At 40.3% G+C, this 23,183-nt stretch overlaps 1 protein-coding gene across 1 annotated transcript; it reads left to right on the top strand.

Annotated features, from left to right (window-relative positions):
• The first annotated feature begins 4,743 nt into the window (after window positions 1-4,743).
• On the top strand, window positions 4,744-22,659 carry slc71a2a (solute carrier family 71 member 2a). The gene is made up of 12 exons (XM_088281257.1): window positions 4,744-5,054; window positions 11,678-11,776; window positions 12,193-12,255; window positions 12,622-12,749; window positions 13,252-13,366; window positions 14,207-14,425; window positions 15,244-15,357; window positions 16,166-16,237; window positions 17,382-17,494; window positions 17,754-17,851; window positions 18,066-18,223; window positions 19,233-22,659. Exons 1-12 carry the CDS (start codon window positions 4,980-4,982, stop codon window positions 19,503-19,505), a joined length of 1,527 nt encoding a protein of 508 aa, XP_088137383.1. The 5' UTR covers window positions 4,744-4,979; the 3' UTR covers window positions 19,506-22,659.
• Window positions 22,660-23,183: the final 524 nt, after the last annotated feature.

Raw genomic sequence — 23,183 nt, 5'->3', positions numbered from 1 at the left:
CTGGGAGGGTTACGGTCCGGAGGAGCGCTCCTGGATCTCCCGAAAACTGTTTTTGACCGACGCCCCCATCAGGGAGTTTTACGCACTTCACCCGGACAAGCCGGGTAGGACGCCAGGAGGCGTCCGTTAGGGGGGGGGTACTGTGACGGTTCGGGCCGGGGAGGAGGGCGTGGCAGTTCTGTTTGTTACAGGTTCACGATCCACCCAGCCAGGCTCTCCTCCGGAGAAAGTGGGCGTCGGCTCCGGCGCACCTGCAGCTCGTTGCCGGCAATCAGCGCCGGCTTAAGAACCAGCCACGCCAGGAGTCCGACGCCGGATTATCTTGTCACCTCACGTGGTACTGGCTCATGTCTCGTCTTGTTTCCCGTTCGCCTGACTCGCCTTGCTCTCGTGCTTGCTTGACCCCTGCTCTGCCGTCTCCCCCCTCTAGCCGACCTGAACCCGTCTGGTCCCGCTCCGCACGCCAGCGCCTCCGAGATCCCGCCCGGCAAACATCCCGCCAGCGCTCTCCGCTCCGCCGTGCTTCGCGCTACCACGCCAGCCCGACTTCGCCTCCCGACGCGTCTCGCTCGACCGCACCCTCGTCCGCGCCACCCGGCACTTGCCCGTCGGCTTCCTTCGACGTTGTCCTGGACGACGCCTGCCTTGTGGTGAACTCTCTCCAGCTCGCATCCCCACTCCAGCCCTCAATAAACCCTGTTTCCCACTCACCTGTCGCTTCCGGGTCCTCCTTCCTTCCCTCACGGTTCGTAGAACCGCGACACAAGAAAGTGCACTGTGTATTTATAAATAGTGATTTCATCTTGATATGTGTAGGTACGTCATTTTGATGTGACTGATTTAATATTTTGTTCACCAATTTTGAATTTCAATTGTCCAATTACAACAAGATGAAGGGCTACACAAGTGGTGATACATTTTACTGTTATAAAAAAATAAATAGATAAGTAAATAAATAAATACAAGAAAAACACATTATAAATCAACATTTAACACACTTGAGTTAACATGTTGGTGTGGCCCTCGGTAACCGTTTAAGTTTTTCCACATGGCAGCTGTTAAAAAAGAAGTGCCCACCTACAACTTGTACGCCTACACGTTTTGAGTTTTTGCGCCATGTATATAATGTCGAAGCATATTCAAATCAATCGCTACAAATGATAGATAGATAGATAGATAGATAGATAGATAGATAGATAGATAGATATTTTCTTTTTTTGGTTTGAAATTGTAGACAACTACTTACCTCAGATGAAATGGTGCTCTTATCTCTCATTATGAAAAAATAAGAAGCAAAATAAGTCACTTGAATAGTCATAAAATGACAAAAATATTGACTGAAAATCAGTTAATTAACCTTTTCTCATTGTGTCTACTGTAGGAGATGGCAAAGCTAGGCCTCAAACCTCAACAATTCAATATATATATATATATATATATTTATCATATATGGTATTTTGGAGACATAAGAGACAATTCAAGGATGAACACAGTGCTAAAGTCACAAAAATTGAAACACAGGCAGTAGCTGTGCCCGCTTGGCATTTTTGCCTGACACACCTCCGTCGGTTCCATTGTGCAGGCTGCAGGGTCATACGCCTTCATCAATGTTTCGCTCCTTTATCCCTGGAACATTTCAATGTGGTGGAACCACGGTAGTGCGGTAGTGGCGTCTCTCTACTGCACCCTGCAGTCTGCCTAGTATCCTTCTTTTACCCACACCTTGTCCATCTTTCGGAGCCAGAGCCAGAAGCTCCCTTGCTCAGCCTCCTCAGCAAGATCACCGAGAGCTCACTTCCTGTTGGGGCCTGAGACTCCCAAGGTATTTAGGAGCCGATGCCCCAGTGAAGCCTCTACATCCAACCTCCACCGGGAAGGTTCTAAACCTGCGCTGAGAGAGCACAATCTTGCAGGCAGTTAGAATGTGCTTCAGATTAGGAATTGAGGTGTTGCACAGAAAACAAGAAATCAACAACTGCATTATAAAGTGAACAGTAGACTGCGACTGGACAGAATTGTTTTTAAACTTTACGGTCAAGTATCAAATATTTCCGTTGTGTTCTTTGACTACAACAGAAAAATAACAACATTGCATAAATTTAATAAAAAAAACGAACTTTTTCAATCAGTTCCCCACCCAAACAGGATGACTCTGACTTTGCAGAGAAGATAGTTTTTTTAGTGTGAGTAGTTATGAGGTGCCTTGGAGCCCAAGCCAAGCATCACTTTTTGAATAAAGTTGAGTGTGTTTGTCATGCATTTTGGCTAGATTAAATGTAACGCATAGGTCAGAACAGATACAAGGAAAACTGCCTGGGGTAAGTTCTTAATGTCCTCATGACAATGCATCCCTCAAGGGCAATGGCGGTCGACATTGGCTGAAGGTGAGTTGAACGCTGACCCAGTAGAAAATCATCTTGAGAGACAACAGTGACAGCCGCTTTCCGACCTCCCTCTGCCGGCGCAAGCTCCATTGCCGCCCTGCGATGTTCCTCCGACGGAGCAAACTCTGTGGCCGCTTTCCGACCTTCCACTGTTGCTGTGGTCCTTTTCTGCTCTTTTCTCTTATTATGTCATATAGGCTTGATGCTTTCCCCGTGACCCTTGTGAGGAGAAGCGGAATAGATAATGGATAGATGGATGATGCTTTAGAGCATAGGTGTCAAACTCTGGGCTGCGGGCCAAATTTGGCAGTGTAATTATATTTGGCCCAAGAGGCTACACCAAATGACTACTATACCATTTTACGCTTTGCTTTTAAAAAAATGAATGTTGACTTTGTTCAAGTTTTATTTTTTGTCCCACTGTGTATTTGAGTTTGACACCCCTGCTTTAGAGTATTTAAGATCGAGTTATTCAGTGACAAGCTTTCTACGAGGGAGGATGTCAGTTTTCTTCCATGTCTTCTCAATCCAAATCTGCTTGTTTTTACTTGGAATTTTTGTCTATAAAGACTTTGACGTTGCCGCTCTTCTGGGTCCAAATCCCGCTCCTCATGTTACAACAAGGCTGTTATTTGATGAAACAAACATTAAAAAAAATCTGAAGAATGTAGAATTGAGACCACAATTTTGTACTTAATTTCTTGGATTTTTGCTAAGGTTTTTCTTTTTTAATCGCAGAAATAATGCGAAATAGGTGTGACAAAATTGGCCTTTATGTAATTTATAATGCCAAAAAATGATGAAGAGTAGTACTGACATTATACCAGAACTGTCATGTCATTATCCACACCGCTTATCCTGTACAGGGTCGCGGGAGGGTGCTGGAGCCTATCCCAGTTGACTACGGCGAAAGGCGCGCTCCACCCTGAACTGGTCTCCATAGTCACAGGGCAGACATAGACACCGTCACTGAGTGGGAACTGAACCCACGCTACCTGCACACAACTCAGGCAGATGTCCCACTACACCATATGCAATAGACACCCATATCCATAAAAAAGCAACAACTTGAATACTGACTGATTTGAGAACTCTAAGAAAAAGGCCAGGATGCTAAAATAAATAAATAAATAAATAAATAAACCTGAATTTTAAATAAGAAAAAAAATTTTGTTTTTCTTTTTTTTTTCTAAACTGAGGGCCTGTTAAGAAAAAATATAGAAATCCATGAAGTGAGTCGCTGCCGCTCTGTGAAAATTGTTGGTCATCTTTCAAGCATATCCAGTACAGCAGGTTTCCTGGGAAAAGTCTGGTCCATCACTTGAGTTATAAATGTTTATTTATTAAATTTTTTATTTATTTCTTCCTGCAGAACATGTGTGGAACTTTCCAAGCTTGTCTCATTGTGTTCATCATGCAAGTTGGGCAGATTATTATTCGCTTCACGTCCTTTTGGACGCTTGATGTTCATGCCTGCGAATTCTCCAACAGGGTGACCTTTACTTCTTTTATTTACTACATATACAATATATTTTTGATGAAAACAGTGACACTGATCATGTTAATTATTTGTCACAAAAAAATAAAAAATGAAAATGCAACAGTATTTCATACATTCACAACATTCTTAGAATGCCACGACATCCCATCAATGGTGAGCTATTATTATTATTATTTTTTTTTTTTAGAAGAGGCTACTCATGTGGTCCTTGGAGGCACCCCATTGGAGACCCTTGATTTAGTGCATTGCTGCAATTTGTGTCTAACATTTTCTCTCTTGGTTTACGATAAGAGGCAGTCACGTTTTCCTCCATCATCTCGTTATTTGATCACGCTCGCGGACGCACGCGCACGTACGCGCGCACGCACGCGCACCCGCACACACACACACACGAGCAGGCACATCCACTGCTTTTTACACGTGATCGGATTAAAGGCCGCGACTACGTCTCCGTCTGTTACTGCCATAACAACCAGAATGCAGGTTTAATTTCAAAGTAAAAGAAATACGACCAAATACACGGATGTAAATCGATGGTTCCCGATCAACATCTTTCTTCCAATTTATACTGGAATCTTAGCAAAAAGCATGAATGTAATGTTATCAGTTCATTTTTATTGAATGAGTATTTTACAGTTACCGAATAAGATATAATTTGTTAATTTTAAACCCAGTTTGATATGTTACTAACTTACTAAGTTATGTGTCTTACATAAATAGTACGACAGGTATGCGAACAACAACTGTAATCAATACATTCCGCACAGTTGATAACTGGTTTTGCTTTTGTGCGAAAACGAAACTTGAAAACAAACCGGAAGTTATGTGCTGCCAAAGTCCAACTTGACAGTATGCGTGAATGCGCCATTCCCACGGTAGTGAACTGCGAAGTGCTGACTGATTTGATGGACTAACGATCCACACTGAGACGCTGTGGAGAGATTATCTCATTATTTCTTGCATTCTGTTATCAATCCCTTCGCTCGCTCTAGCCTCCTCGGGGCACTCTTGAAGGTGACATCCTGGAAGTACCCGGAGAACCGCGGATATCAACGTGGCAAGGATGCTTCGTCACCGGCGGCAGGTGTGAGGAGATGGCGGGGGAACCGCCGGCTGGCGCAGGCCGAGTGGTTCTTGTCAAGAAGATCATCATGAAGGACGGAGCCGCGGTGGGTAGATGACACGCTGTATATATCATTTTGCCTCAACAAGTAATGTCCTTATTTCACCCTGCACGTGTTGTATTGTAAATGCACTTATTTGTGCTGAAATCGGATTAACGGTTTGCATCCACGTGTGTCTATTTATTTGTAATTAATTGTCATGATATCATTTGTGAAATGTGTTTTTTTCACTGTTAAACACACCTTCTGAACAATATAAGAACGCTCCATTGGATGTTGTTGAACGTGTTTCGATGCAATATTAAGTAATATTAATTCAATATATTAACACAATATAATTGCGCGTTATAAAATGAAAGCTTACAAAATGCCCATGTTGTGTGATTTTGTAATCGATCAGTCGGCTGGGATCAGAGCAATGGTGATGTGTTCAGGATGCAGCCATAATCTGTTACATAACCGCACTGTCTCGAACACACAGCGTTCAGTGGCAAGCTGCACAGTCTGCACCCTACATGCTCAAGCGTCCATTTTAACATCTCAAATGAACTCAGCTCACCGCACTGCAATCTCTAAACACTGACACATCATTGCATTGATAGTACCAAATGTTTTGTTGCTGATTATTTCGGAAGTATTTATGTTCTTGAATTGCCCCTTGTGTGACTGTATCATTTAGATTGTGTGTGCAGCTGGTTGAATCAGAAAATTATATAAAGTATATTAATTACAAGGGCGGCACGGTGAACGAGTGGGTAGCACATCCGCCTCACAGCTCTGAGGTTGGGTGTTCGATATCAGGCTCTGGCCTTCTTATGTTGCATTTGCATATTCTCATTTCATTGAAGATGAAATTGACATTATTGTAAATGGTTGTTTATCTATTTGTGCCATGTGATTGTGATAACTGGGAAAGGTTCCAGCTCACCTGTGACCCTAATAAGGATAAGCCGTAGAGAAACTGAATGGATGGATATCAATTAGACAATTGCAATTTAGGAACATGGTTTTACATTGTAGAGCTGTGCGTTCCTACCTTTATTCCGCAAAGGTACACATTTTACAAGGACTCCCAGAAAGTCTCACAACACATCACCAAACGAAGATGTGACAATTTTTTTTTACCAGTATACTAAAATAACAATGACTTGTGTTGGTATCAGAAGAGCGTTTAATTGTTCTTCCAGTCAATTTATGATGCAAGCATTGATAGCAGTACAAAGATACATTATTTGTAGTAGAGTAATATTTTTCGACCGATTAAGTGAAAATGTATATTCATCCATCCATTATCTGTACCCCTTCTCCTCACAACGGTCCCGGGGGGTGGTGGCGGCGTCTATCCCAGCTGTCTTCGGGCTGTAGGCGGGGTACACCCAGAACTAGTTGCCAGCCGATCGCAGGGCACAGATAGACAAACAACCATCCGCGCTCACACTCATACCTTGGGGCAATTTGGACTGTCCATGCATGTTTTTGGAATGTGGAATATCGGAGGAAACTCCACACAGGAGGTCGAAGCCACGACCTCTGCACTGAGATGCCACCGTGTTGACCAGTTGGTCACCGTGCTGCTGAAAATGGATAATTTCCAGAAGACCTGATTATATTTTACAGCACATAAAAAAATCAAGAATTACTGTTGTCAAGAACTTGCTAAACATACAGTGAGTTTTTTTTTTAAATAAAAGATTCTCCGTAAAAGCTGGAAAATTGCCTAGTGCAAGAGTGTCTGTCCTCAGTGCAGTATTGTATTTTCCCACCATTTGTTAAGTGTGTGTATGGTCTGCTTTAGGGCTGCTCGATTATGGAAAAACATATTAATCCAGATTATTTGAGTAATGATTGAAATCACAATTATTAAAATGATTATTTTTTTGGGGGGCTACAAAAAACAAGAACAACAAATATATAACCAATATTAAGACATATCAAATCCTTTGGAACGGTATAATTATGCAAGTTCCTTTTGGACCAAACAGCATTTATAAAACTAGTTATTTAAAAATTTTGATCAGGAATCTTTTTTATCTATTCATATTTGGAGAAATTAGGAAATAAGTGACAACTTGAAAAATGCCTACTTTCAATGACGAATATTGCCCCGCCCCACTCCGTTCTCTCCATGTTTCGCTCGGAGTCATTAAAGGGACCAATTACAAACTCTCCATTGGAAATCATTATACTTTCATTGCTTATAACATCCAAAAACTGTGATAAATTGGCACTAAAATTCACGTGGACATCCCGACCTATTACCACTTCAACATATCAAAAGGATTAACTTCTTTGTGTCTGATTTATGTGAGAATGAGGAACTGTGAAAGTGAGCACACTGCTTCTTTGCTGGTCACGGTGAGGATGCACGGCATAAAAGCACCAGTCGGGATATTTACAGACTGAAGTGGGAATGAGTAGATGTGCACATTTCTTTGAATGAGGATTGGCCCTCTTCTCTCCACCTACAACACGCCATCCAGTGTCGAACAAAACAGCCGAAATGATACGTTCTAATGCGGCCACACTCTGCGGTGGAGTCGGCCTCCTCGCTGGAACTTTTTGTTCCCTGAACATTGCTGCTCCCGAAGCGGCCGCGACTAAAAGCACATGCCGCTCCGCGATGCACACAGTTCGAGACAGCCCCAGTGTTTGATGCTCTGATGGTGAACTCAAGTATACTAATTAGATTACTTGCACAGCCCTCGTCTGCTTTGCAAGAGGGTGTCTTGGTATGTCTAGTGTGTGAATCATAATTTAGATTTTTGTTTCCATGGCAACATACTGTACTGTACTTTTCTGTATGCCATCATCATTGTGTGAATCATCAATGGGTAAATGATGTGACGCTGATGTAGTGAAATCAAATGTTGGAAAGTTGTATAGTAGTAGAAAATTAATTCATAATACCACCAGGTTGTCATATGATAATGGTTTCTACTATTTTAAGCATTCTTTTTAATAAAATAAAATGGCTTTCTAGACTTGCAGGTAATAAATAAATTTATTATATATAAAAATTTTAATCAATGCAATGACCGTAGGAAGCGAAGACACATGTTCCTTAAATATAGAAAGAAGTCTGCCACCTCGACCCTACTGGTATCACGGTTAATGGAAGTGAAGATTATCGGACAGAATTATTCTCATTAGTGTAGTATGAGCTGTGTCAGAAAGGTTCCAGAACAAATATTAATTTGGTCTTCAAATTGCTTACTGTATTGTTTTGTCCTTTTCATCTTTTTTGGGGGCTCAGCATGAACATTGAGGCTACATGAGATTACCCGCCGTTTTTCCGAGAAGGTCACTTGAGCCAGAGGATCGAAAAAGATTCACTTTTGCTACAGACAATGCAATGTCCGCGTCGAACTGAAGTAGTTCTTTTTGTTTCTCCTTTTGCCTAGCAAGTAAAGCAGCCGTTTCAGCTTGGGTTTAAAGACAAGCAGATTTCTGAGATGAAACTTTCGATCACTTTAAGCTTGGGTTTGAAAATGCTGTCAGTCCGATGCGACTGTATCTTGAGAGTCAAAATTCAGATGTTCATGAGTTTTACTTTGGATATTATGAATGTGATTTTTCAGAGAAGGACTATCTTCATTGTTTGTTGGTGAATTTGGATTTTTCTTAATTGCATCCAGTCCATATCAGTCCACTGTTCCTTTTTTGTGGGTTTTTCCTTGTCTCCTCCTTGCAAGGCCTTACCTAGTTGGAGCCTACCAAGTGATATGAGTCTCTGATATAGCATTCTGTGAAAGTTGGCCGGTCACTTTAAAGCAGGCCTCGACATCCTGATTGAATCCATCCTTACGGTATATTTACGGTATTTTTGAAACACACTCATTTTTCCTCTTATGCTCCTCCAGTGGAATTATAGGCGATAAGTAATGCAAAGCAACGTCACTTTCAAACGTTTGCAGCATTTCTTCTACTTGTCATTTTACATTCAAAACATTTTTATCATCCTTCAAGAGATCTTTCATTGACAATACCATGTTTCATCCCCTCCACATTTTGAATTGACTCAATTTTATTCATTAGTCCTTGTTTATTTCTCCTCCTCACCAACGGCACATGAATCTGCCTTTTCTGTGCTGCCCATTTGCGTGCACCACCAAGAAACTAAGAATGAGCCAACTAATTGCCACACTAAGTCACACCATTGGCATCAAATAGGCACTGTGCTAGCGGCTGATTTTTTATTTTTATTTTTTTTAAGAAATGTACAATAAATTAACCTGTATTACCGTATTTTCCGGAGCATAGGGCACACTTTAAATTCCCAAATCTTCCCCAAAACAAACGAGGTGCCTTGTAAAGTGACGCACCCATTATATGGACAGAGCATCACTCTCGACCATCAACCCTTTTACTCATTGGGCTGTTCGGAGTGCATGTTAGCACACCCTGCTGGACAAAATCTAAGTCATCTATGCTTCGAATTGACCGTGACTTATACATTATGTGACTATTGTGTTTGGGTGCTGGTGTAGGAGAAAGCTGGACAAAAGGGCAGCTGTCCACAATGTTGTAGTCTGTCTTATCATTTATGTTATTGCAAGCAAGAAACGTCCCAGGTTTAGAATACAGACTGCAAAAAGCCCAAAGCACAACATGCACATCTCTCTAAACAGCCATGTGATTGGCTGAGTCTGAGTGACTCCCAAGAAGCCATTGCTGTAATTGGCTAAGGCTGAGTGGCTCCCAAGAAGCCATTACTATAATATTTTTGTGTTATTTTTATTTCTTTTGGGTATATAGATGGCATGAGAGATACATGTTTTGTGTTAATCTTATTTCTTTGTTTCATTGTTTGCTTGTATGCTGAGTTTTTTTGGTTTTGATTTGAAACCGTGACTCTAAGGATGTGGTGACCAGAGAAGTCCCTCCCCTGACGTTGTCTAGTAGACGTATTGCTATGACACCTCTCATTGGTCAGAGTCAGTGTTATTGGCAGTGATTCCTTATAGTTTCAGGACATCTGTCATTGACTTGGGGTGGTACTCTGGCAGCGATCCCAATCCCTGGTGAGCTGGCTACAGCTCGTACGAGCTGAGCTAGCGCGAGCTGAGCTAGCGCAAGCTGAGCTGAGCTAGCGCGAGTTTAGAGCTGAGTCAAGTCAAGTCAAGTCAATTTTATTTGTATAGCCCTTAATCACAGACAGTCTCAAAGGGCTTTACATAGCCACAATCGACATCCCCGATCTTAACCCCCAGGAGGGCAAGGAAAAACTCACAAAACCTCATTAGGGGAAAAGTGAGAAACCTTGAGAAGGGACCACAGATGGGGGAATCCCCCTTCCAGGATGACCAGGCTGCAATGGATGCCAACTGGGCAACATTTGATACATACAATGATGCTATGCAATGATAGATGAGATAATATAAGAGTCAATTGAATGAAGTGCTGCAGGAAGATGACTTCAGTGGAGTGGGTCCTCATCCAGGGCCGTAATATCCATGGCAGCTGAGCTGAGCTAGCGCGAGCTTAGAGCTGAGCTAGCGCGAGCTCGCGGCGCCTTGTAGTGCGGCGCGCCTAGTATATGCATTAAATACAGAAATAGCACCCTCAACTGGTGTTGCGCCCGTCTTATGGCCGTAAAAATACGGTACTTTACAGTACGCAATATCAGATTCATTATCCAGAACTGTTTTGGTGTAATTGGTTAGGGTTATGCTAAAAAGTAGACAATTGTACTTCAATTAGAGCTGTTAACTTTCTTTGCCTTTTATAAGTATTCCCAGAATGCTTTCAGAAAGTTCTACCAAACAAGTGTGACAAAAATACAAGTCAGTCATTCATAAATCAGTTTACAACATAAAGCAAACAAATCTGCATCTTTATCTCATCAACTTTTCATGTCAATATGATTTATTATGTCTTTATGTATTTATTATTTAATTATTTAATCTTTAATTAATTTAATTGATATATTTAATTCATTAATTACAAATTGTATTTGCACTGGAGAGGGTCGCTATCCAATCTCTATGTAGACCGAGTGCAATGTCAATAAAGGGCATTCTGATTCTGATTAATTATTCAGCTCTTATGACCACAATAAGAGCAAGCAAAGTGGAGCTTAAATAGATGAGCACATATTCAAAATCATCTCTATTTGCAAAATATGTTACGCATACGCTATGATTATTTAATATCCGTGATATAAAGTGATATCTATTTATTTTTTTACTAACTTAAAGGGGAAGTCAATCCCCAAGTTTCTTTACAAGAATATTTATATGCAGGCCATGGCGTTCTGATTAATAATGTGCTTGTGGAATATGAGTTTAGCATCACAGTTGCTCAGGGCTCAGATAAGGACCAGTCATGGCTCAGCTTCAGAAAACAGGTGAGCCATGATTGGGCATTACCTGAGCCCCTGAGTAAAGGCAATGTCATCTTCAGTCGACAGCAAGTGACAACATGGCTGCTACCGAGATGGCAAAGACGGGTGAATTTTGCTTCTTAACTAATATTTCACAAATGCAATGTTAATCAGAATGTCATGTTTAGCAAAGTCAAGATGCATTGTTCGTTTTCTTGCAAAAAATTTTGGGGGGTTGACTTCCCCTTTATCAGAGCTATACAACTCGTTAGACATGATTAGATTGTTTGCATCTTTGAAATATGTTAGTGATTTTAATGTGATATGCATTGCATGTGTGTATTAGCTTCAACAGGGTATAGGCCGACCCAGCGTGTACCATGCAGTTGTGGTCATCTTCCTGGAGTTCTTCGCCTGGGGTTTGCTGACCACACCCATGCTCACGGTGGGTAACAGTGTTGTGCCTGAAAACCTGATGAAAGATTTGTCATCTCGTGGCCGTGTAGGGACTCATAAACACTTCACAATGACCGCATCTGTGGCCCATTTTATTAACTGCTGTCGAGAATAGCACTTGACTTTAGAGTAGGCCACAGGGCCATTTGAACCGTGATGACATCATTCTGAATGATGAGCCTTTAAATAGCAATGAGATTTTAGTGCTTATATTTAAACATCCTAATGATGTCACTGCATTAGAAAACCATGATTTGGTGTTTAAAATATATTTTCATAATTATTACCAATGCAGTTCATATAATGTAGCTGCGGCACACTGTTTATATAATACAATTGTTGCAAATGTGTATTGAAAAATAAATAAATAGATTTTCATGGCAGCTTCATTGTCTTTCTGTGTAGGTGTTACATGAAACATTTCCACAACATACGTTCCTGATGAATGGACTGATTCAAGGCGTGAAGGTAAAAATGTGTTTTAAGCTTTGCTGTTCAACACAATAAATATCAACCGATCGGTTCTGAATGTCATGGAAATAATACGTTAAATTAAATGTACCTTTTGCAAAATCCAAACAGAATTCACGGTTGCGTTCTTTGCACACCATCCGTTTGGAATTGAAAACAGACTACCCAATACAATAAATATAAAAAATTGGAATTTATATGCACATTATAAAGCATAATGTGATACAAAATACTTGTATTGGTAAGACTGTTGGTGACCATTTTTAAAAAAGAGATTGGCCTGATGATCACCAATTGTTGTGACGATAACTTGATTTTGCTGTTTTTCTTTTGCTGTCACTGACTTTTCCTCTTCCTGTCAAGGGCCTTTTGTCGTTCATGTCTGCCCCTCTGATTGGTGCATTGTCGGACGTGTGGGGGAGACGTTCGTTCCTGTTGGTCACTGTCTTCTTCACCTGTGCCCCAATCCCGCTCATGAGACTCAGCCCCTGGTAGGTCACTGTCTGGTCATTTTGCTTAAGAACAATTCTATTCACCTATTACTGTTCTTTGGCAGTTTCCATTGCTGCTATGTATACATTTCTCAAATGCTAAATCTCTAAGTTGGATTTATGTGTTTTTTTATAGGGCCTGTTTTAAGCAATCAACAAGCAACATTGATCATTCCATAACTGCAAGCACGTGGCCAACTCATCACCGCTTTCATTAAGAATATATTGTACCTGCATATCAGCCGCTATTCCTTGAGGACTTACAAGTCATTCTCGCATTGCGTCGATTCTTCTTTGGTCAGATGGCTTATTGCTGAAAGACCACAAAAGTCATGAACACCTTCCTGAACTATTTCGTCATTCATAACCTTGATAATATAGCTACGAAATAGCAATGCAAAAGTGAAATTCTCAAAATTAATCTTATTTTTGGCCTTTTTCACGAATAGATCTGTGATATAACTGCAGGGTTAAGAGACTTTTTTTCCTCCTCCTTTTACAGGTGGTACTTCGCCATGATCTCCATGTCCGGCGCATTCTCTGTCACCTTCTCTGTCATCTTTGCCTATGTTGCTGATGTGACTGATGAAAGAGAGAGGAGCACCGCTTATGGTCTGGTAAGTACTCAAATTCTTTTTAATTTTGTGTAACAAATACATGCTGTCGTGGGTAGTAGTTTGTGGAAGAACAAGTTTTTGAATGATTTTTTCATACCGCTACAACAAGAATTAAAGAAACAATAAACAAAACAATGAGGCACACTTCACATTGCATTTTTAGGCAGGTAGCAATTCAGATTAAAATATGTTATTTATACTTGATCTTTAAGGCTTCATGAAAGCACAAGGGGGCACATTAAAAAGTCAGCAAACCTTTGACATTTGTCGATGCATGCTGTGTGAATGATTCATCGCTGCAATTTGTCATCCTTGAAATGGCAGCCAGTGACTCACTCCAACATCATGGCCTGAGATATCTGTCAGCTTTGGCTCGATTCATTTAAAGGCAATGTTTTAAATTTTTGGGGTTGTACAATAATAATAAAGGGCATTCTGATTCTGATTCTGTGGTGCTGAGGCAGTTCTCCGCAGTTTGCTGTCATACATTACTTTTTTGCACTTTTGTCGTACAGTAATCACGCGGCTTTCAAGGGGCTGTATTCCCAAAACTGCAGCAAAAATGGAACATTCACCAATTCTGCTTTAATTAGGTGCAATCAGGTGTTGTCCGTGTACTGTCGACGAGTCGTTAATCACTTGTTTTTGGCTTGAGGAAGAGACAGAAAGGTTGCAGCAATAGATCAGCTTGCTGAATGAAATAAGTCTGTCAATTTAATGGATTTAAATTGTATTTTATTTCTGAATGCGGCTTTGGTAAGTGATTGATAACAAATAAAGGGAAAAATAGCTTCTGGGCTTAACTACTATTTTGACACGAAAAAACTTCATTCATTCCAGGTGTCCGCTACGTTTGCAGCTAGCCTTGTGACCAGCCCCGCAATCGGGGCGTATTTGTCAGCATGGTATGGAGACAACCTGGTGGTTCTGGTTGCCACATTGATCGCCCTCGTCGACATCTGCTTCATCCTGCTTGCTGTGCCAGAGTCTCTGCCGGACAAGATGAGGCTCAACACCTGGGGAGCGCCTATATCCTGGGAGCAAGCTGATCCTTTCGCTGTAAGTACTGGAACTACAAATCCCAATTTGGATTACTATCAAAAGTAAATATTAGTTTTGACTAAAATTATGTATCTACTGACCAGTATGAGGCTGCCGGCATTATGACATTGTAATATCGTGATCATAGCGTGAATGATGTTCCTACTGTTTTGTAACAATTAAAATATATATATATATATTTTGGGCAAATGACCTCACATTGACCTTCATGCTCAATACAAGGAAGTGTTCAAATTTCCTCATTTACTTCACTGTCGTCGGCTCTCGTCCCTCTCCATATTTCATCCGGGATCCAATTTTCGTTGAGGGGATTGTGCCTAGCTCAATGCCACAGGCTGAAATGACATCACAATTGCTTAAGGCTTTGATAATGACCAATCACGGCTCAACTTGCAAACATCACATGACCAAACTCAAAAAAACTGTGATGTCGTTTTCATTCGACAGTAAGTGGCAATATGCCCGTTCTCTTAGATCAGTGCTTCTCAAATAGTGGGGCCGGCCCCCCCAACGAAAATGCCATTATTTATAGTTGCGGTGGGAAGTGGTGGTGAGTTCGGGGCGTAAATTGTTTCTTCTTGCTCGGGGGGGTGAGGGGGGGGCGGCGTAACAGAAAATAATTGAGATAAATTAAAACAGGTGGAATTTGCTGTTTATTTTATATTCCGACGACGCAAAATTAATCAGAATGCCGTGTTTAGATTAGTAGGGGACCATAGAACATATTATTGTAAAGAACATTTTGCCTTGACTACTTCGGTCTTGTATTTCCCACCTTTTTATTCTTGATTTTTTTTTTTCTGTCTCTCTTTTAGTCTCTGAGGAAGGTGGGTCAGGACCCCACAGTCCTACTCATTTGTATCACAGTATTCCTGTCATACTTACCAGAGGCTGGACAGTATTCCAGCTTCTTCCTCTACCTGCGACAAGTAAGAAACGCATACAATTTCTCCATAATAGGTTCACTAACATATATGCTGTTTGAAGTTACACTCTGTTCTCGAGGTGTGTGATATGGACAAACAATTATATCCCAAAAGAGGTCCTTTTATGTTGTCCCAAAGTATAACATTAAAATAATGGAAATTTTCTACGATCGTTACTGTTTATTTAAAAAAACACGGCTGAGGAATAAAAGCAGAAAGGGATATGTGCGCCACACATGGAGAAACACAGCTCCATCACATAATTTAGCGAATAAGGATAAGACTGTAACTGAAAACATCAGATGGTCAGTAATGTAATGTATCATCAGTGATGTGTTTATTTCTCAATATCTAAATATTTTAAATAGTTTTATACAGACACTTTTTTGTGTTGACTAACTTCATTTAGTCCTTGGCTTGGACTCTTTTAAATCATGTCCAACAAACCTTTTCCCCCAAACTCAAAATGTGAAATGTAATTACATTTTTAGATGATCGTTATGTATGTACATGTCAACAGTAGAGTCTAATGGTTGTTAAATGTGTTGTGAAACTCCACGTCAATATTTATGATTTTGTTGCTTTTGAGTGTTTTTACATCACTAGTTCTACTATAACTTGTCATTATGGAATACTGACCTGTAATGACCTCAACAGTTACTTAATCAAGTTGATATAATATTTTGTTATTTTGTTACATGTTATCCAATGAATAATTTTAAAGGGGAAAGCAGCACAAAAGCACATTTTTGTTGTAAGTCTTTGCAATATTTCATCTGCCTGTTTAATCACTTTTGTATGATTCCTGCAGGTCGTCAATTTCTCCTCCACAACAATTGCTGTTTTTATTGGAGTTGTAGGAATTCTGTCCATTGTTGCACAGGTAAGATGAACACTCAAGAAGATATTTTCAAATGCTTATGAAGTGAAATAAAGAAACCATCCATGTCATACAACATACGTACATTAATAAGCTAATTTGTTGTTGTAGCCGCTGCTGTTGCTGGTAGTGGTGGTAGTAGTTGGGTAGTAGTAGTCATTGTACAAAAAAGTGGGATTGGGTGATATATCCCAAAAGATATAGTCCCCCCCCGCCCCCCAGTACCACAACTAACTGGTCTTCAAAAAGCGACTTCCGAGTTTAATGAACGCTGAGAAACAGAAATACTTATGCGGAATCATGTTCACGTCGTTTTGTTTAAGACCAAAAAGAATCCTGGTGGAAGGCAATCATGAAGTCGCGCTAAAGACAATTTATTCACTGCTTTTGCAATTATTCATTACAAAAACAATGATTTAATGACATGTTGGAAATGTAATGTGTTTCCATGCCACAAACATTTTTGCAGAGGTTGCTTTGCCACACTTGTGCAATTCTGCATGGAAAAAATAGACGAGAGTGCAGAAAGAGGTGTTGAGGTTAGTCTTACAGAACATTCTAGCCATGCAGTTTGACAGTTTATTTAGCATCATGTTTACAATGATGCTACATATCTTGACGAAAGGGACATTTTGCCAATGCGTTTTGTTCTCTCATTATCTGTAGAGAACAAAACTTTTAGTTCTGGTATTTCTGTGGATGTGGATGTAACTTTGAAACTTGTTTCGCATTATTGGACCGAGAGCAGGGAAAACTTAATAGAAAGTCTACTACACGATTTTGGAGACAATCACAGATCAGCGAGTTAAATAAGAGCGCTAAACGAATCAATCATAAGGTAGAGCCATATCTCTGTTTTACATCATTATCTGACTTCTTTTTTTTTTTTTAGTCTTTATGACAAGGCCATATTGCCCAACCCTAATTAGTTGGAGTAAAAGTGGTGGTAGTCATTAGTAGAGTTGTTGATAATATTAACATTTGTGAAGAATAATAACTGGTGTCTCCGTCACACAATACATTTTGAATATCATCCTAATTAAAGCCGCCAGAATAAAAAAAAATAAAAATAAAATGCAGCTCTTGTACTGAATCTCATTCAATATGAATCAGGAACTAATCTCATCTTTCTGTTTTTCCTCTTTAGACTCTTGTACTCACGCTTCTAATGAGGACTCTGGGTAATAAAAACACTGTTCTATTGGGTCTCGGCTTCCAGATTCTTCAGCTGGCCTGGTATGGCTTTGGATCAGAGCCTTGGTGAGATTTGTCTTAAGAAAACTCTTATCTCACTTAGTAATGAAAGTTCGCGAGTGCTTTTCGTCAGGGTTCGTTCAAAAGATTTGCCAGACATTTGCAAACCGCTTTAACGGTCACAAATAATTTTTGTGGTCGCAAAGAAATTTTGAACATTAAACCAACTCTGACAAAAAGAAAAAAAATGACTGAATAATGTTTTGTTTTGTTTTTTTATTATTTTTTTATACATGTATTGCGTTTGTGTGTTTATGTTTACAAGGATGATGTGGGCTGCTGGTGCTGTTGCAGCCATGTCCTCCATAACCTTCCCTGCTGTCTCAGCTCTGGTGTCGCAGTCTGCTGATCCTGATAAACAAGGTGACAAAGAACATCCCCTTTTTTTTTCTGTGATATCTTCTCCCTCACAGGTCAGGTCATAGGTCACTGTGCCAGTATTGAGCTTGTTAGTTGCTCATGTTCACAGTGCTGAGAGTTGTATAAATTTTGAGCAGTCTGTTATAAGCAGCTTGATGACTTCCGATCTGTATCTATGTCACTTGATAGGTTGACCTGAGTTTTTCTCTCCCCTCAGGTGTGGCTCAGGGAATGATAACGGGGATCAGAGGTCTGTGTAATGGTTTAGGTCCTGCTCTCTATGGATTTATCTTCTTCCTCTTCAATGTGGAGCTCAACACCATGGACCCCATCCAGGGAGACTTCGACCCCCTGCCTCTTCACAGTCCCACTGAGGTACACAAAGAAATTAGTGGAAAGAAAGAAATTAAATCCCCATTCCCTAATCGTGTTGTCCAAATATGGGTATTCTGTTCGTCCGTCCCAGATGGACGGCCATTTTGGGGATGGTTGGAGGAGAATTCTTTTCAAAGACTAAACAAGGACTGAAGTGTTTTTTTTTTTTTTTTTATCCATCCCTGTAATCGTCCCTAACTGGGTCAAGTGCAGTGGGTATAGAATTCAAATATTTGCACTTGGAAAATGTGTTTGTGTGCAAATTAATGTACAAATCAGTTTTTATGGATAAATTTAGCTATTGTGGCTTTTATTCAAGATGTGTTTTGTAGTGTACGAATTAGGATAAGTGGTTCCGAACAGGAAAATAGCCAGCAAATGAGCTTGAAATAATGTTTATGAATTATGAGACCTCTACCGTTAGCCTCTCGCCATGTACTGGTGAAATGCAAGACGAATTGGCAAAATAGGTTAAACCCCATCTCTGGCCTTGATGTTCTTCTGGTATTTGGCAATTAGTTTTGGTGCATTAATACTGGTTGTCAGAAGATGGTGCGCCAAAGACATTAAAAGTATTTGCCAAGCACCAAATGAAAGCAGAAGAAATGAAAGTAGTAGTCAAGGTAACGAATGTGTGACTTGTAGCTAGTTTAGCATATGGCATCCTTATGTCACAACAAGGATTCATAGCACCAAAAGGTGCAATAACCATCCACGATTCTACCTTTGGCCACAATGCAAAATCACTTTTTTTTCCAAATGTCTTTTTCGCTTCAGCCACAATTGATCTAATTTTAAACTGAGTGCACGTGTCGTGTGCCTTTGAAATTTCAGCTTTGCATGCTCAAGCCTGTTTTAATAGGAGTTAAGGTGAACTGGGTATCAAATTAATTATTTTCCCGTTGGACTACGACCACTCTACCAATTGAGCAAGGCATACAGTACGGAGCTCCAAAAAATATATATATTTTTTTTAAATATTAATAAAAAATTTTTCTGTTTCTTTCAGCAAACGCTCATCCCTGGCCCACCTTTCCTTTTGGGGGCATGTACAGTGGTTGTTGCCTTCCTTGTTGCTCTCTTCATCCCAGAGAAAGCCTCCTCCGCCTCTTCGTCCGCTCAGCTGCCTCTTAGTGACAAGCCCCGCCCAACGAGCAAAGAGTCGCTGTCCTCGCTGGCAGGCATCCATATTAACACACCTCTCCCAGGCAGCGATGAAGAAACTCCTCCCGCCACCAGCGATGAGGATTTTGAGCCTCTGCTGCAGGACAGTATCGTTTGATGGACCAGTGAAAGGACCACGGCACGTGGGACTAGCATTGTAATTTGATTGATTGGCATTTTGTTCAAAAGAAGAGCTCATTTCCATGGCTGTTGGGTGAGTAATAGTATGGTACCTTGATTGTCTGAAGTTTGACAGTAAGACGCTCCAATCGCATTGATGCTTTGCCAGAGGGCGGGACTAGCATTTCACTGGGCTGACCAACAGAGCCAGCAGTTGGTTTAACAGAGCGGCGGGCACAAAGTGCTCCAAATGTGAAGCTAGTGTTTAACTGAATAAAGACAAGTACTTGGTTGACAAAATGAGGTCGTGAACCAAAACAGACCACACTGACAATGACACCAGCGTTTGATTTGATTGAACAGGGAAACATACATTTAGGTTTCCCATGAGTTTTCTTAAAAGTAGTGTCACATTTCTGGTGATTAACCAACTCAACTGAAAGAAATTCTGAAGTGGGGATTGTTGTACAAATTTATGCTTAAAGTGGAAGATTTTTTTAAGGAAGTCATCTTCAGCTGTATCATTTTAAAGCTGAATTGTATAGATGTTAATTTTTTTTAATGGGCATTATATAGTTCAAAATTTCTGCAACATTTTTACAGCTGCTACAGCATCTGTCTTGATTTGTATATTTCTACTTGATAAGGAAGAACAAGATGTGAGAAGCTATAATATACTGGAAGATAACTGAGCCACATAAGATCTTGCATCTTCCATTCCATGAATCCATCCTTTCATCTTCTTTCACTGATCTAATATCGAATCATGGGGGCAGCTGCCAAAGCAGAGAAGCTCAAACTTCCTTGTCCCCAGCCACACACGTTCATCTCTTCCATCGGATCCCGACACATCCCCAGGGCAGCAGAGAGACATTGTCTCTCCAGCATGTCCGATTTTGCCTGGGACCTCCTGTGGTTGTCCATAGTTGCAATACCTCACATGTGTCGCGTCCAGGAGGCTTCCAAGTCTAAGTTCCCAGCCAAATCATCTGACTCCTCCTACTCTGAGCACCTCCTGGGTGACTGACCTTCTCACTCGAATGTATCCAAAATCTTAGGGAGAGTTCCACCCTGCAGAGGAAACACATTTCAGCTGCTTCTGTTTGTGATTTTGTTTTTTTCTCAATCACTTCCCACAGCCTGTGATCAAAGGTGAAGATGGGAACGTAGATTGAGCGGTAAATCAAGAATTGCCTTGAATTGCCTCAACTCCCTCTTCATCTCAACAGATGCAGAGCATGCATCACTGCAGATGCTGTACTGATTTTTCTGTAAACTACTGTCACTTTGTAGCAAGACTCCAAAATACTTGGACTCCAACACCTAGGGCAGGTTGTCATCTCCAAGGAAACGACTGCAGCCTTTTCTTACTGAGGACCATAGTTTCAGATATTGAGGTGCTGCTTCTCATCCCAACCTCTTCATACTCAGATCCTGACCATTACACAATGAGTCGAAGATAGTGAGTGACTTTACAAAACTACATCATCTGGAAAAAGCAGAGAATTATAACTAGGGCATACAAACCAGAAACCCGCAACGCCTCAGCTGCATATGCAAATTCGGGCCATAAAGATAATAAACACAATTGTGACAAAGAGTCCAACCCTCTCTGGAAACAAATCTTGTTTAATGACAGAAGTTTGGACTAAACTCACACGGACCCACAAGACAGACTGACAGATTGGTGAACTCCCCTTCGGGGATTATGGCCACGACAGGCACAGACCAATTCACAGCCCCTGTCGGCCGCCTCTATGGCGGTGGCACAGAACTTAATCAAACATGATGAAAGTTCTGGCAAAAATGAGAGTTGAAACTCCCTCTGAGAGAAGGAAAGCCAAACGTTCTCCTTTGACCCTTGTGTTTCAACAGCCACCCAGCTCACATTGCTCCCAATGTCGCCCTGCCCAAATCCAAAGGAAAAAGTGATGAAATCCATCCAACCACCCTTTCTCATTGCCTTGCTTGTCCTCATAATGCTCACAGGTGAGCAGGAACCTATCCCAGCTGACTTTGAGTGAGAAGCATGGCACACCATGGACTGATTGGCGCATATGGACAACCAACCATTCACATTCATTTAACCTAACATACAGTACATGTTTTGATAATGTGAGAGGAAGCCAGATTATTAAATCCCTTAGATTAATAATTATCTTTATAAAATATTGAAACGCTAAATAAACTTGAATTTGGGCAATAACACAGCATCTGACTTTAATTTAAATTGGTTTCCATGTTTTTTATACTACCTCAGATCACACTCGACCTGTTTATCACTTATTAGATTTTTTTTTTTTATAATGCGTTTAAAATTGGAGTGTGTAAGTACTTCTGAGTACTTGGATTTGAAGGACCTTAACATTATTGTTGCATACATTCTGGTGCTAATTCAACATTAGATACATATTCTGAACATTACACTCTTACTCGTACAATATATTTTCACCTTATTGCAAATATGTATTCTCAAAATAGAATCAATTTTGGTATCATCAGTGGATGTGCTCCCACTTTTTTCTTTTTCCTCACCAGTGTTCTACCTACACGTCCATATACATATATATATATATATATATATATATATATATATATATATATATATACGCACGCACGCACAAATTTGCTTTGCACAGAAGCAATGTCTTTGTCACTTTGCAACTCAGTGCATCTTTAGAACGCAATGGAGGTATAATTTTTGTACTGGATGAAAGCTTTAAAGAGAAGATTGACGAAGGAATGTCCAAGAGTTTAACTGTAGATAAGTGGCACAGTGTACAGAAGTGTTTGCTTTATGACCTAAAAATGTAACTGAACATGTGAATGATTGGGTAGTTCAAAATGGTTATTATGAAAATTGTGAGTTGTGTGAAACTCACTCGCACAATATGAAATGGGATTAAACTCTGGTACTGAAAGGTTAACAATATTATAAGAAATCCCTACATTGAAAGACCATCACATCGCAATTGTAATAAACGGCCGCCATATAGATGCAAAAGTGCACAGTGTCATATGATTGTTCACCACTTTAATGAGAGATCTACAGCGGTCAAAGTGTCTCAGCACTCTAAATACTATACATTTAAATGTTTGTGATGAAACTAATTGTACATGGAATTCACTGTAAATAAAATGTCTGTTCTGAATGTGTCCGGGCATATTGTTTATCAGTAGAATTTAAAACGGGAACATAAGATGACACCATCTTAACTGAGTCCCTCTCAGATCGGTGTGCGTTTGTGATCTTGTGTTATGACATATGCAAATGTATGACATGTAGTTTTCCCTTCATAATATTTCTACTCACCAATCCGCGCATCCATGAGATCGTCAAGGAAATTGATGCCCTGTCGGGAAAACAATTAAAAAGCCCCCTCCTTATCATTGAACTTTGTATTTTCTCTTATTTTTCCTTTTCTATTTATTACTATGATTTAATTATTTTCTATTTAGATTTCTATTCAATTTTCTTGGGTCAATATACATTAGTCACAGGCGCTTGAAGTCTTTTTCAATTACCTTCAATACCTCTGCATAATGATAATCATTGAGATTTTGCGCAAATAATTAGCTTTGGTAATCACTCAAGTAACTGTCAATGAACAACTTGTACATACGGCTGATAATTTATTAAGCATGCTTATTTTAGATCTAAATATTCCAAATGTGG

Source organism: Idiotropiscis lumnitzeri, chromosome 18 (genome assembly GCF_059441095.1).
Source record: "Idiotropiscis lumnitzeri isolate Australia: NSW breed Sydney's pygmy pipehorse chromosome 18, RoL_Ilum_1.0, whole genome shotgun sequence".
Classification (NCBI taxonomy): Eukaryota; Metazoa; Chordata; class Actinopteri; order Syngnathiformes; family Syngnathidae; genus Idiotropiscis; species Idiotropiscis lumnitzeri.
This window is presented reverse-complemented; position numbering and strand designations above follow the sequence as displayed.